At 40.2% G+C, this 13345-nt stretch overlaps 1 protein-coding gene across 1 annotated transcript in view; it reads left to right on the top strand.

The window, feature by feature from the left end:
• eefsec (eukaryotic elongation factor, selenocysteine-tRNA-specific) overlaps nt 1–13345 on the top strand; it is an 84545-nt gene that overhangs the window by 49395 nt on the left and 21805 nt on the right. The window contains exon 5 of the mRNA XM_028824246.2: nt 10747–11403. Within this exon, the coding sequence (XP_028680079.1) occupies nt 10747–11403 (657 nt within the window). The remainder of the gene's footprint in view (nt 1–10746; nt 11404–13345) is intronic.

The raw sequence follows: 13345 nt of genomic DNA, 5'->3' as shown, positions 1-13345 counted from the left end.
CATGCTTCACTGTAGGGATGGTATTGGCCTGGTGATGAGCGGTGCCTGGTTTCTTCCAAATGTGACGCCTGGCATTCACACCAAAGAGTTCAATCTTTGTCTCATCAGACCAGAGAATTTTCTTTCTCATGGTCTGAGAGTCCTTCAGGTGCCTTTTGGCAAACTCCAGGCGGGCTGCCATGTGCCTTTTACTAAGGAGTGGTTTCCGTCTGGCCACTCTACCATACAGGCCTGATTGGTGGATTGCTGCAGAGATGGTTGTCCTTCTGGAAGGTTCTCCTCTCTCCACAGAGGACCTATGGAGCTCTGACAGAGTGACCATCAGGTTCTTGGTCACCTCCCTGACTAAGGCCCTTCTCCCCTGATCGCTTAGTTCAGATGGCCGGCCAGCTCTAGGAAGAGTCCTGGTGGTTTCGAACTTCTTCCACTTACGGATGATGGAGGCCACTGTGCTCATTGGGACCTTCAAAGCAGCAGAAATTTTTCAGTAACCTTCCCCAGATTTGTGCCTCGAGACAATCCTGTCTTGGAGGTCTACAGACAATTCCTTTGACTTCATGCTTGGTTTGTGCTCTGACATGAACTGTCAACTGTGGGACCTTATATAGACAGGTGTGTGCCTTTCCAAATCGTGCCCAATTAACTGAATTTACCACAGGTGGACTCCAATTAAGCTGCAGAAACATCTCAAGGATGATCAGGGGAAACAGGATGCACCTGAGCTCAATTTTGAGCTTCATGGCAAAGGCTGTGAATACTTACGTACATGTGCTTTCTCAATTTTTTTATTTTTAATAAATTTGCAAAAACCTCAAGTAAACTTTTTTCACGTTGTCATTATGGGGTGTTGTGTGTAGAATTCTGAGGAAAAAAATGAATTTAATCCATTTTGGAATAAGGCTGTAACATAACAAAATGTGGAAAAAGTGATGCGCTGTGAATACTTTACGGATGCACTGTAAATAGTTAATTTAATTATTTTTAGGTATATCTGACTTAAAATTGTATTTCACTGTATAATATATACATTTTTAAAGTATAAGCATCACATAGTGTGTACTTAACAGTGGGTGGGTTTGGGTTGGGCGGTTCTTAAATTGATGGATCATTTCAGGTGGCAGAATTAATTAACACTTACCTGTAAACCGCAGGTTGGATGCATTTTTGTTATTGCAAGTACAGTATAGGCTGGATTTGGTTCTTTAAATTGAGACCCATGCAAAACTCTACATTAAGACACTCTGGACCCCCTGTAGTATGCCTACCAGCCCAACAGGTCCACCTCAGATGCCATCGCGGCCGCACCACATTATTCCCTCTCCCATCTGGAGAATAAAAGACTCCTACAACAGGATGCTGTTTGTTGACTACAGCTCCTCCTTTAACATGGTTATCCCCTATAAACTCACCCATAAACTATCTGCACTTGGCCTGCACCCCACCCTCTGTGACTGGTTCCTAGACTTTCTGACTAGCAGGCCCCTGTCTGTCAGGATTGGTAATAGGATATCAGCCACCATTATCACATATGCAGGCACCCCACAGGGATGTGTCCTCAGCCCCACCCTCTACACCCTGTTCACCCATGACTGTGTCGCCTCCCACAAATATAACATCATCCTAAACTTTGCAGACAACTCTGCAGTGATAGGACGCATCACTGGAGGGGACGAGGTGGCCTACAGGAGGGAGGTGGCCAGTCTGGTGTCATGGTGTGAGGACAACAACCTCACCCTCAACACAGACAAGACGAAGGAGATGATAGTGGACATGAGGAAGGAGAGGAGACCTAACCGGCCACTGAGGTCTTGAAGTGGAGAGGGTGAGCAGAATTAAATACCTGGGCGTCTACATCAGTGAGGACCTCACTTGGACACTTAACACTATACACAGCTGGTCACGAGGGCCCAGCAGCGTCTGTACTTGCTGAGGAAGTTTGGTATGTTGACTAAGATCCTCGACAGCTTTTACAGCTGCATTGTTGAGAGCATCTTGACCAGCTGCATCACCGTGTGGTACGGCAACACTACTGCTATGGACCGCAAACACCTGCAGAGAGTGGTAAAGAGTGCTGAGAAGATCACCAGGACCCCACTGCCCTCTCTGCAGAGCATCTACAACTGCAGAGTTCAAAGGAGAACTGCCTCGATCCTCAGGTACCCCACCCACCCCCAACACGAACTGTTCACACTTCTACCCTCAGGCAGGAGGTATAGAAGTATGAAATGCAGGACTTCCAGGCTAAAGAACTCTTTCTTTCCCAAGGCCATTAGACTCCTAAATAACTGACTGGAGTTTATAACCATGGTTCACCTCATTCTGTCTACCTCACACAACTGTAACTGTATTTGACTTGTCCATCACACACCTACCTGCACATTACACTTTATACTTCTATTCTGTTTTTATACTTTATGCTGCCTCTGTTACTTATAAATAAGTAGCAAATAGATAATGTGTGTCTTTATATATTGGTTTTGTCATTTGGTGTGGACAGCAAAAAAAGATCTTCATTGTACAGGGAAAGTGTTTCCTTACTGTGCACGTGACAATAAACTTTGATCTTGAACTTAAGAGTATGAACATTAAAATGTAATCATTAGCATACCCAGTTTTAATGCAAGTTAGTCTGCTGCTTTCAGTTGTTCAATTTTGTCATATTGTATTCATATGGTGGAAAACTATTTCAAAGTTGCAACACACAGATCAATGCTATTTCTCTGTGAAGTTTTATTTCAGACACAATAGTTAATCACAAACATCTTTTTTTAAATAAATGAGTCTGCAAGAGTCAACCAATAAGATTTCATATAGCTTCTAAGCTGTGTCTTTCCCTCTGTTTCATGCTGTTTGCTACCATAAAACTGTAGCATATATTGATTAACAGTAACTAAAGTAGTACTAACTTGCTACTCCTGTATATATAAAAATATTTATGTGCATTAACTTTACTGTATATTTACACTGGTGGTCAAAAGTTTTAGAACACCTCAGTTTTTCTAATTTTTTTTCAAATTTAATCAGTTGAAATGCAACAAATGACCTGAAATGGTGAAAAAATAAGCAGTAAACTGCCTAAGGTTTAAATTTAAAATGGAAATTTCAGAATATTAAAAATGGGTCTTCTTAAGGAAACAACCAATAGGTTACAACCTACAGATGTTCTGCAGAAGTTAAAATAAATTAAGCCTTGCAAGTTGAAGCAAACAGTTTGCACAGGTGTCCCAATTCTGTTGATTACTTAGGAACTCTGTGTCTTTTTTGTCAATGATGTGTGTGTGTGTGTGTGTATATATATATATATATATATATATATATATATATATACTGTATATCCATCCATCCATCCTCCTCCGCTTATCCGAGGTCGGGTCGCGGGGGCAGCAGCTTAAGCAGAGATGCCCAGACTTTCCTCTCCCTGGCCACTTCTAGCTCCTCCGGGAGAATCCCATGGCGTTCCCAGGCCAGTCGAGAGACATAGTCCCTCCAGCGTGTCCTGGGTCTTCCCCGGGGCCTCCTCCCGGTTGGACGTGCCCGGAACACCTCCCCAGGGAGGCATCCAGGAGGCATCCTGATCAGATGCCCGAGCCACCTCATCTGACTCCTCTCGATGCGGAGGAGCAGCGGCTCTACTCTGAGCCCCTCCCGGATGACTGAGCTTCTCACCCTATCTTTAAGGGAAAGCCCAGACACCCTACGGAGGAAACTCATTTTAGCCGCTTGTATTTGTGATGTCGTTCTTTCGGTCACTACCCATAGTTCATGACCATAGGTGAAGGTAGGAACGTAGATCGAGTGGTAAATTGAGAGCTTTGCCTTACGGCTCAGCTTCTTTTTCACCACGACAGACCGATGCAAAGCCCACATAACTGCGGATGCCGCACCGATCCGTATGTATATATAATACACATTTTTATGCATTTTAATTTCATGCTAGTTTGTGACCATTGTTTGTATTTTGAATGAGGTCATTGCTCTGCCTGTGTTTCAGGCACATTAACACAGTAGTTAGCACTACTACATCACAGCTCCGGTCACATTTTTGGCCACAGTAATCAATCCAGCACAGTAGGCAGACACTTCTCTATCCCTCAAGGATACATAAAACAAAGATTCTCAAATTGGGCAGGATTGGGTATGGCCCAATAGGGGGGCCTCAGTAATCTTTTAGGGGGGACTACAAGGTGAATGAAAATAATTATAAAATAGTAGGAAAATACTCAAATCGCTAAAAGTCAAGCTACAGCAGGGTTGTCAGACTTATCTTTTTAAAGCAGACCGCTTCATCAGTATCCACAATAATGTAACATCTCAACAAGCTGCAGCATGGCAGCTGTGTGACAGCTGGATCTGGCGAGGGAATCGGAGAGCACCATGGAGAGCTGTCATGTAATTAGTGCAATGTACAAATGGCACTGAGAGAAATGGAGGGAGAGCACCATGATTGGGTGAAATAAAAGGAAGGTAGTGAGCATATCAGCCAGGTTAAATCAGTGTGTATGCAGTCCAGGTGATTTTGAGAGAAAAGAGTGTCAGGGTTATCATTGCACTATGGTAAGTTTAAAAATGGAGAGTGAAAAGAGATGATGTTGGTGTGACCTGGGACAAAACACTAGGCAGAAAACCAAAAGTAGAAGAGTGAGGTAAGACTCAGAAAGGTCTGGATAGTATTTCAGTAGGTACAGGGTCTCTTATGGCTATAAAAGTGAGAGATTTATAGTGAGCATTAGGGGTGGGCGGTATGACCAAAATTCTATATCACGGTATTTTTCTAAATTATCCCGGTTTCACTGTATTCGACGGTATTTTTTTCCCCCATGCATGAGTGGATGTTAACCACATTTTCCACTGGAATTACTGGCTAAGAATAACCTATTCCACTGTCAAGAGTATTGTACATTGTACAAAAAAAAACATTTTAATGTGCTCACAAGTATTAATACAGGTTTGCATTGCCCCATAAAGTGATAGTTTTCAAGGGGATGGCACTAATGGAGAAGGTATCACATTGCATGACAGATGCAGTCAAAATATAGAACCTTTTTATTGAACAAATTTTGCAAAAACTATAATTTTGACAACATATTTTCAACCATACAAAGAGGCATTTAGACTTAGTAAAATATCCAGAAGTGCTTGTCAAAAGTTGTATTGCACTGAATATGTCTTAGAAAAGGAATAAATAGTAAATATTTTTTGTAAACCAACTACACTTTCTGTTAATGTTAACAATCTCTGTCCACTGACACGTTAAAGTGACTTTTTAAACAACTTTATCATCATTAAACTGCATAATATTTAAACTAATAAATAATAACAATAAAATAAATAATAGTATTATTACTGATAGTTGCACTATTATGTTCAGTGTAGAGAACTTTATTGCAGGTGTGACGAGGCTCCAAAAAACTGGATGTATGAATGGGTATCGCACAGGTTTAACTTAAATATTGTATAAATGTTGGGTTTGTGATCTGGTGGTCGGAGACACGAACACAGAATTTAATGCATGTTCTTCTGAGCGGGCTTTCTTTATTGCACGCGTGCTGTCTCTATCTGACGTACTAAAACCCCAGTTCCTATCCGTCCCTTTTCTTTCTCCACATAACCAATCACCACACGATAAACGTCTTTGTGAAATTAAAACTAGTTATAAACCTAGCCCACGGAGTGTTCAGAACTTTAAAAATATCTTCGTTATACATTTAACTATGCCATCCATTCAGAGTTGCGCCCATCTCTGAACGAGTCGCCAGCACATCAAAGGATGAATATAAGCAAAACATACACTAGCAGGGTCAATATAACACAACAAAACCCCACATCCTACATGACTTTGAAAGGAAACTGAAGCGCCAAGTAAACCCACCAGAAAAACATGCAAATCCAAGGCAGGCACGCCGCCGTGCCCCCATATGATTAATGCATGCTTTAATGCATTTCACCATGAAAATTATATTAAGTATTTATTTTAGCATTCTAAATGTTCAGAGAGAAGGAAGATCATGAAGTGAATGTATTCTGTGCGGGGTTCGCTGCCGGCGCCTCCTCTTAGTGCAAGAAGAAGTCAGTTTAAGAATCACTTAACACAAAGCATTTAATGTGCTATATAACTTATGACGGGCTTTGAAAACATGTCGTCACACTATTACACAGTACCCAGGTACATTACACTGTATTTAAAACAAGTACAACTTGGCTTGCAGTATTATCCAGTAGTATAGAAACAGTATTTACACATCTGACCTTTTAAAACTAAAGTATCTCCAGGCTCTCTGTCCATTTTCACCACGCAGCATTCCTATGCTACCGCCCACTATTTGGTGGTGTAGCAGTGAAAAAGAGCCCTAGTGCAACAAATCTGTGTTTAGCGGTGTAGCAGTGAAAAAGGTCCCCACTTGAACAGTTTCCCGCTGCGCCACGTTCCGAACGTCGTTTAGGCAATTTAAACCGGTGTTGCGGTATAAGAAAAATCCATATCATAAAAAAAATAAAAAACGGTTTTCGGTATGAACCGGTATACCGCCCAGCACTAGTGAGCATATACTGGAGATGCATTTTAATGGCTGGGGTAAAGTTAACCAAGAAAAATGATATTCAGATACAATCTTTATATGAAACAAACATTTAACATTGTCTTTAAGAAAACTTACAGTCATTGCATGCAAATGTAAAATATTATTGTAACCCAGTAGGCCTACATGCTTGGAAGGAAAGGTACAGCAGAACATGGAAGGGTTTGCAAAAAGCAGTTTATTTAACATTGCAAAAAGAACAACGTAAAAGACAATAATAAAAATGAACTAAATAAACTAGGAACGATTTATGCCTAACATTAATCTGCGCAGCACATCACATTACAGCTACTAACCTAGAATAGAACAGAATAAAATATAAAACAAGCATCTTGTAATGATCCAACAAGAAAAAATGTAAAGAAGGTAATATGCCACACTGCTATAAAGAACTTTAATGTTTTAGTATGATGGCAATTAAAGATGTGACCATCTCATTATGGAGAAACTGGTGGACATGTGCTGCTGCTACCACTCTGCTTACATTTTAAAGCTGCACAGGTCTCTGCGCTGGCCGTTCTTCTGCAGGTAACCTGATGATTGAGGCTGCCCTCCATGACTTGATTGTTGTTTGTGGATAGAAAGTACATTTGCATTTCCACTTGCGTTAGTTATGGCTGTAACTGATAGAAACACTCCAGTACTGAATTGACAGGATAATGAATGTGTCATTAAGTTATGAAAAAAGTGTATGTAGCAGTTAATTATGCTTTGTAAAAATACTTTTCATATTTTATTTTCAGAAATACATAATGATTTTATGCATGATTTAAAAAGTAATACTTAAGCCTGTCTGGGTAGTTAGCAGCTTTTTGTTGTTATCCAAAATATCTGCTATGACAAACTCTTTATTCTGGCAATTACTGGTTATTATTTGTCCTTAAAAATCCCAACTCATTTTATTTTATGATTAAGAAATTCAGGCATTAGTAAAAATAATGTCTATTTAATAAAAACAAACAAGCTGATTTTAAGTATATTCTTAATTTTGTATCATGCTATAAAAATACAGGCATTGCAATAGCACTAGCAGAGAATATAATTGTGTTAATATAAGTTCAAAAAGAAGCACCTTTGTCAAGACTGCAGCAAAAGTACAAAAGGGGAAATATCATTTTTGGGGTGGCATGCGGGCTTGCAAATTCTTGTGGTTCAAGGGGGACCTTGGAGGAATTAAGGTTGAGATCCCCTGACTTTAAAGAACATTGCACTTTTATAATCCATTCAAAACTACTTCAGTTCCGAACTGGCAGTGAAGCAAATTCTGTGATGTTCATTCATCACAGCTGAGCATATAAAAGAAATCAAAACAGTTTAAACAATGTGATTTTTTAAGTGTTTTTGAAATACACCTGTTAAATAAATAATAGCATTGGCCTAAAAAATGGTAAAATGGACTGAAAAACATTCTTGTGCACAAGTACAGCTTCTGTGCTTTTTGGAGAAAATGTGAATGACACTCAGTGACTGATAGCTGCGGTCTTCCTTTTTCACTCCCTTGCTTGCTTTTTATTCTTGTTCTCCAGTCCCAGCTCAAGCTGCTTTCTATAAAATGACTTGCATTGAAAGCAAAGAGTAGAGGATGAATAAAGAATTGATCTTCATTACTTTATCAAACATCCTCTATTCATTTTTTTAAATTTATCTAATAATACATTTAAGAATAGTACATAACACACTCATAACAACAGAATACTATGTTGATATATAATGAAATGATGCACTACTACAAGAAAATGGAGATTTAATTGAATGTTAAGGGGAAATATCAAAACATCCATGATTTTAGAATAAAACATCTGTCAACCAATTTTCTAAAACTTCACACAGGTTTTTAAGTAGTAGAAGACAATAGGGTTCCCCAGAAGAAAAGACACAAAAACTGGAAGAAAACAGGCAAACGCTACAAGGAATTCACCCAGGCAGATAATGAACAGACGTCGCTTAATTGTGTATGATAAAAGTTAAAGTTGATTAATGCTTTGGGAATGAGAGTAGTGAATACTATCAAGTGAAAATAAATTTTATTTACAGAGCCAATTAAAACACTTGTTTGTTTGAGTCACACCAGAGATATTGGGTTGTATAATAATACAGTGGCTTATTTTCCTAGGATGCCTCAGAGAATGCAAATCTATTAATTTAATTGAATCTAAGCAAACTGTGAAGAAAAAAATCAGCAGATGTTCACTAGTGTAAGTTGGTAAATAACAGAGCATAAGATGCACTTATCAGTATAAAAGGATGAAGAAATCCGCAATAAGCGCAAGCTCATTTTTTGACATCTTGCTATAGGGAATAGAGTCGTGACATTGTTAGACATGCCAAACTGTAATACGGAGAAAATATTCAGCTGCATTGGCAGCGCACGTACAACTTGCACCATGGTGCATTTTGACCTCTGATCTTCAAACTTGGCTATTATACCCATGATACAGCCAAATCAGTGTTCCTTGGCATTATCTCTTTCAGCTCTTTAACTCACCATTTCCTGATTGACATGTCTGCATGGCTATTTGTGGTGGAGTAAAGTGGCAGGTTGGTTTGATGTGTTTAAGTCTAAATGATGCTAAGGATGAAGGATGCATATAACCACTTGACATCTTGTTAGATTTGTACAGTAGGGAACAGGGAAGTTTCTGTGACAAACAATCTTTCTGAAAACTCTCATCCTTTGTGTGCAAAAACACACAGCCATAGCTGAGAATGGTGAATTACATTTATTTCCCTGGAGCTGTCAGCATTGCCTAAGTGTCTTGACCGCTCAGTCCATACTGAACTTAAACCAGTGTGATACCATTTATTTTCTGTTCCACCTTTCAGATTTTGAAAGGAGCAATAAATGGTATCCATGGTAGAAGGGCTTGTGTTTCCTTAGAGTAGTTTAATGACATGCCAAAGCCTTCACTCACAGACAGCTGTTCAGAACCATTAAAATGAATCTTGGAATGTTGTGAGGCTCTGAACTTTCCATGCCCTTCCTACTATCAAAATCTAGACGGTGCCCTGGCACATTCTCTCTGTACAGGACTCTGCATATGCTGTGGGCTGTGTACACCGTGTTGCCTGTAGTCTTGCATCTATTTAAACTGCCCTGTCAGTTAATTGCCTTAGCATTTCCTGTATATACTATTCAGATTACATATGGGCCAATAATGTCAAAACTTGACTGATACAAAATATTTTATTAATCTTCTTAGAGTAATTTACATTTAATTCTTTGGCTGTTGCCTTTATCCAAGGTGACTTACAACATTTATGATACAATTGGTTACATTTCTTTTTTGTTTTTTTTTTCCACTTGGAGCACAAACAGGTCAAGTGACTAATGAAGTTATCATTATGGCTTATCAAATAAAGACAACATACCGGGAAGAATATAAATGAAATTACTCAGGTGTCTGGAAAGTTATGCATTGAACTAATAGTTCTTTGGTGTTTAGTACGTAATGGTTAGTAGTTCTTAATGCCCCATGGTTTCTTGTTTGAATGGACTGTCCAAGTTCTGTTCTTACCAGAGAGAAGACAAATTCCTGTGGTAGTCAGCAGATGGCGACATATACAATAAAATGAGGTTTGTGGATTCCCAGGATGGCTAAGACCCAAGAGGCTTAGAAATAATGATCCTTTTTGCTTTTTTCAGGATAGGATGGTAATGTTGTGTCAGCAATGGAAGTAAAAGAGTTGTCCTCTATGAGCACCTGTCTGTGAAGCACAAGCTGGCCCTGGCTGCTCTAATCTCCGCTTGCTTCTAGATTAGGGTTACCTTTTGGTAAGTGGCAGAAATTAAGCTTGGAGCTGAATTTTTGGCACTAGAGGAGACAGATCATTTAATTCCTCTCCTTGGAAACGGTCATCTTGCAGGCTTGCTGCCACTAATCTCCAGTCTATCGTCACACTGCCAGTTTCATCTTTTAATTTGTGAAATGGAGACTGGATTTCCTGGCGTAGCCAGCATTCACGCCTGACCAAGCAAGTGGTGTCTTTTTACAAATTATGTGTTCTCCATGAGGGCCAAATCAATAGTAACACCTGCCTAGATAACCTGGTGATGATGGACACAATGAAGTAGAGGGGCGAGAGGTTGAGGTGTAAAGTGATGTAGTATGAGATGCCCGGATGCAGGTGCTTATGGCTCTCTAACATTCTCTGTCCTTGTCTTTCTTTCTAGGTAACAAGGAAAGTTAAGTCCATGCAGATGTTTCACAAGCCAGTTAGTTCAGCCATGCAAGGTGACCGTGTGGGAGTATGTGTGACCCAGTTTGACCCCAAACAGCTGGAGAGAGGACTTATATGCACTCCTGACTCCCTGCGCACTATCTATGCTGGCCTGATCTCTGTGAAGAAAATCTCATACTTCAAGGGGCCGCTGCGCACCAAGTCTAAATTTCACATTACAATTGGTCATGAAACAGTCATGGGTAGAGTAACCTTTTTTGGATGTGCTCCTTCAGAAAATGTATCCTCTGCGTCAGAGAAGAACTGTTCTTTAATGAGTAATTCTGAGGTACCGAACTTTGACTTTGACAAGGTGTATTTATACCAAGAGGAGTACCTCATAGCCCCAACCCCAACACAGCTAAAGGATGGAGGCACAAATAACCCTCCTGCTCAGTGGGCTCTTCTGGAATTTGAGAAGCCTGTTACCTGTCCACAGCTCTGTCTTGTAATTGGCTCTAAACTGGACACGGACATTCACACCAACACTTGTCGTCTAGCTTTTCATGGTGTCCTGCTGGAGGGCTTGGAGGAAAAGATGTATGCTGACTCCATACTCCCACGTCTCAAGGTTTACAAGTCCAAAAGCAGAGAGGGGGTCGTTGAGCGGGTATGTCTGATCTTGTTGTCATCCTTGCATCTTTGAAAAACAAATGAAATGGAAATGACAGTCTTCATAATCTTGTCCTTGTGTTCAGTAGAAATCATACATAGCTGAGTGTGCCAAAAAGAATGAAATGACTTGCAAATGGCTACTCAAGATGAAAATATATATATATACACACACCCACATCCACACCAGTCAGCTGTAACATTAGAACCACCTACCTATTATTCTGTAGGTCCCCTTCCTGCTGCCAAACCAGCACTTACCTGATGAGGCATGTACTCCACAAGACCCCTGAGGGTGTCCTGTGGTATCTGGTGCCAAGACATTAGCAGCAAAACACTTAAGTCCTTTAAGTCCATGAAACACTCTTGTTTTTCCAGTATATTCCACAGATGCTCGATCAGATTGAAACCTGGGGAATTTAGAGGCCATGTTTGTCATCTTCCTCAAACCATTCCTAAAAAATTTTTGTAGTGTGGCAATGCACATTCTTTTGTTGAAAAAGGCGACTGCCATAAAAGGGGGTATGTGGTCTGCAGCAGTCTTTAGGTAGGTGGCACATGTCAAAGTAATATCTACATGAATGCCAGGAATTCCCAGTCGAACATTGCTGAGAGCATCACATTGCCTCTGCCACTTGCCTTCTTCCCACAGTGCATCCTGCTGCTATCTCTTCCCCAGGTAAACAATGCACAAACAGCCAGTCATCCACATGACCTACAAGAAAATGTGAATTATCAAACCAGGCCACTTTCTTCCATTGCTCCGTAGTCTAGTTGTGATGCTCACTTGCCCATTATAGGCACTTTTGGCAGAGGGCATGTCTGTGAATATGAAGCCCCATACACACAAAACTATGATGCATTGTCTCCTGATGTCTTTCTGTCATGGCCAGCATTAAGTTTTTCAGCAATTTGTGCCACAATATCTCTTCTGTGGGATCAGACCAGATGAACTAGCTTCACTCCTCAGGTGCATCAGAGAGCCTTGGGCACCCATGACCCTGTCGTGGTTCACCAGTTGTCCTTTCTTGGGTCACTTTTGGTAGGTACTAACCCCACGAAACCTACCATTTTGGAGATGATTTGACTCGGTCATCTAGCCATCACAGTTTGACCCTTGTCAATATCACTCAGATCCTTATGTTTTCCCATTTTTTCCTGCTTCCAACCCGTCACACTTGAGAACTGACTGTTCACTTGCTGCCTAATATATCCCACCCTGTGACAGGTGATATGTAATGAGATAATCATTGTTATTCACTTCACCTGTTAGTGGTGTTAATGTTGAGTCTGATCGGTTTGTATACTGTATGCAAGGGTGTGTGTATGTATGTATGTATGTATGTGTGTATGTATATATATGTATATATGTATATATATATATATATATATATATATAAATATGTATGTATGTATGTATGTGTGTATGTAGATAGATACATACACACATACATACTAGGGGGGGGGCTCGCATTGTGAAGCGGGGGGCTGCACGGACCCCAAGGAGACACGGTCACTCCCCTGAAACCCCATCTTAAAAGGTGATACAATGGGAAACAAATACATTTTCTTTGCTCGATCAGCTGCTGGCTTTCTGCTGCTGCCGTGCCGCATGATCTGCATCTCACGTGGCGCTTCGAACGTTTAAAAGCCTGTACAGCAGCTGTCCTACTCTTTGTTGTTAATTTCAGGCCCCGGGCGTGGTTAAATTTCCTGCCACTCTTGGTTAAGTCTCGTCTCGCGAGACATGAGTTCTTGATATTTTTTAGTTTTTAATTTAAAAATGGAATAAGAATCTGAAAATCTAACAACATCACATTAAAGTTCGATAAATCCTGAAAAGAATGATACCAAACATATATATAATAATAATAATTCTTTACATTTATATTTCGCTTTTCTCACTACTCAAAGCGCTCATGTAGGTTTTAAAATAAGCT

Source organism: Erpetoichthys calabaricus, chromosome 18, assembly GCF_900747795.2.
Source record: "Erpetoichthys calabaricus chromosome 18, fErpCal1.3, whole genome shotgun sequence".
Lineage (NCBI taxonomy): Eukaryota > Metazoa > Chordata > Cladistia > Polypteriformes > Polypteridae > Erpetoichthys > Erpetoichthys calabaricus.
The sequence above is the reverse complement of the archived record's forward strand: the minus strand, read 5'-3'. Positions and strand labels throughout refer to the sequence as shown.